At 49.4% G+C, this 1,865-nt stretch overlaps 1 protein-coding gene across 1 annotated transcript in view; it reads left to right on the plus strand.

Annotated features, from left to right (window-relative positions):
• Positions 1 to 497: 497 nt before the first annotated feature.
• Positions 498 to 1,865, plus strand: part of shisa8b (shisa family member 8b) — a 28,140-nt gene continuing 26,772 nt past the window's right edge. Inside the window, exons 1-2 of the mRNA XM_056429773.1 lie at positions 498 to 599; positions 1,086 to 1,765. Of these exons, the coding sequence (XP_056285748.1) occupies positions 1,104 to 1,765 (662 nt within the window). The 5' untranslated portion in view covers positions 498 to 599; positions 1,086 to 1,103. The remainder of the gene's footprint in view (positions 600 to 1,085; positions 1,766 to 1,865) is intronic.

The raw sequence follows: 1,865 nt of genomic DNA on the forward strand, positions 1-1,865 counted from the left end.
ACAAACAAACAAACAAACAAACAAACAAACAAACGGGGATGGAAACAGAACAACATAGTGTCACTAATCACCCAGTTACAGTAACATTAAGCTTCACCCCCACAATCTCTCTCCTCCCTTTTTCCCCCTCTGGGGATGATGGGAGATGCAGCTGGATATACGCCCCCCTCCCTCTTTCTCTCTCTCTCTCTCTCTCTCTCTCTCTCTCCCTCCCGCCTATCTGGCAATGAGGAGAGGTAAACAGAGGAAGAGATCTCATTTGGTTCCTGAACTGTTGCAGCGCTCGGTGCCGCCACACACACACACACACACACACACACACAGCACACACACTCTTGGCAGCAGAAGATCCTAACAGACTGAGCAGCGCTTGGAGATGAAGTGAAGAAGAAGAAGGAAGAAAGAGGAAAAGAGGATGGTTTTGTGTTTGTTGTTCCTGGATCATGAGAGAGAGAGAGAGAGAGAGAGAGAGAGAGAGAGAGAGAGAGGTCCGCTCGGGGGGAGATGCTGCTGAGTAAAGTTTGTGGATACTTCTAGAGGGAATTATTAGCCTTTGAACTTTGGGGACGAGTCTCTGAGGACGGAGCGCTGTGAGAGAGGTGAGAAATACTCAAGACTTTTATCTGTTTATGTTTCTTGTTTTTATTTTGAAGGTATAAAAAAGCCTGTTGGGATATTTCTGATGCTTTTCTATTATTTGGTTTCTTACTTAAAGATAAAATAATCTACTTAATCATGTTTTAGAGGACAGCTGACTCCTTTAGTGAGTTGGTATTGATCAATATGGATTCAATAAGATTCTCAGATTAATAGAAAAATCATTTGTTTAATAATTATGGCAAAAGATATATGTTTTCTCTGTAGTACAGTGTAAAAGTAAGTATTTTATTTTGGGTCTCATGTCTGGCAAAAGTCATCAAAGATGTTTTTTTAATTGTCATAATAAAATAACTTCTATCTTTCATAATAAAATAACTTCTACCTTTCATAATAAAATAACTTCTACCTTTCATAATAAAATAACTTCTATCTTTCATAATAAAATAAATACATCTGAAAGTATTTTTCTTTCCCAAAACCTGCAGGCAGGACTTTTGGACATCATGGCGGACACCCACCGTCTCCTCCTCTTCCTCCTCCCCTTCATCCTAACTCACCCTGCCCTCAGCCAGGACCCCTCCGTCACCACGGTGACGGAAACCGAAGGCGACTCGTTGCTCGTCCCCACGACGCCGGCCAACCAGACGACGGCGAGCTACGCGGAGACCACGCGGGACTCCCCTCCGGAGACGGGCCTGTCCACGGCCAGCAGCGGCGGGGACGCGGACGACGAGGACGCCCTCTCCTCCGGCGGTACCCGTTGCCAGGGTTACTACGACGTGATGGGCCAATGGGACCCGCCGTTCAACTGCAACGCCGGCGTCTTCCTGTACTGCTGCGGCACCTGCTTCTACCGCTTCTGCTGCCAGTTCCGGCAGCAGCGGCTGGACCAGAGCATCTGCTCCAACTACGACACGCCCATCTGGGCCAACACCGGCAAGCCCGTGGCCGCCATCACCGAGGGCGAGGAGGACCTGGACCGCGACCGCACGCACCTCATCGTCTACATCATCTGCGGCGTGGTGGCCATCATGGTGCTGGTGGGCATCTTCACCAAGCTGGGCATGGAGAAGAGCCGCGGAGGGAGTGGAGGAGGAGGAGGAGGAGGAGGAGGAGGAGGAGGAGGAGCGGCGGCGACGACGGGGCAAAGTGACCTCAACTCCAGGTGAGGAGGCGGAGTCTCGGTGTGTGTATGTGGACAGGGGGGGGGGGTCTGTTTGTGAGCACATAGAGCAAAGATTAAAGCATCTAGTGTGGATAGATGA

Source organism: Pseudoliparis swirei, chromosome 13 (assembly GCF_029220125.1).
Source record: "Pseudoliparis swirei isolate HS2019 ecotype Mariana Trench chromosome 13, NWPU_hadal_v1, whole genome shotgun sequence".
NCBI lineage: Eukaryota > Metazoa > Chordata > Actinopteri > Perciformes > Liparidae > Pseudoliparis > Pseudoliparis swirei.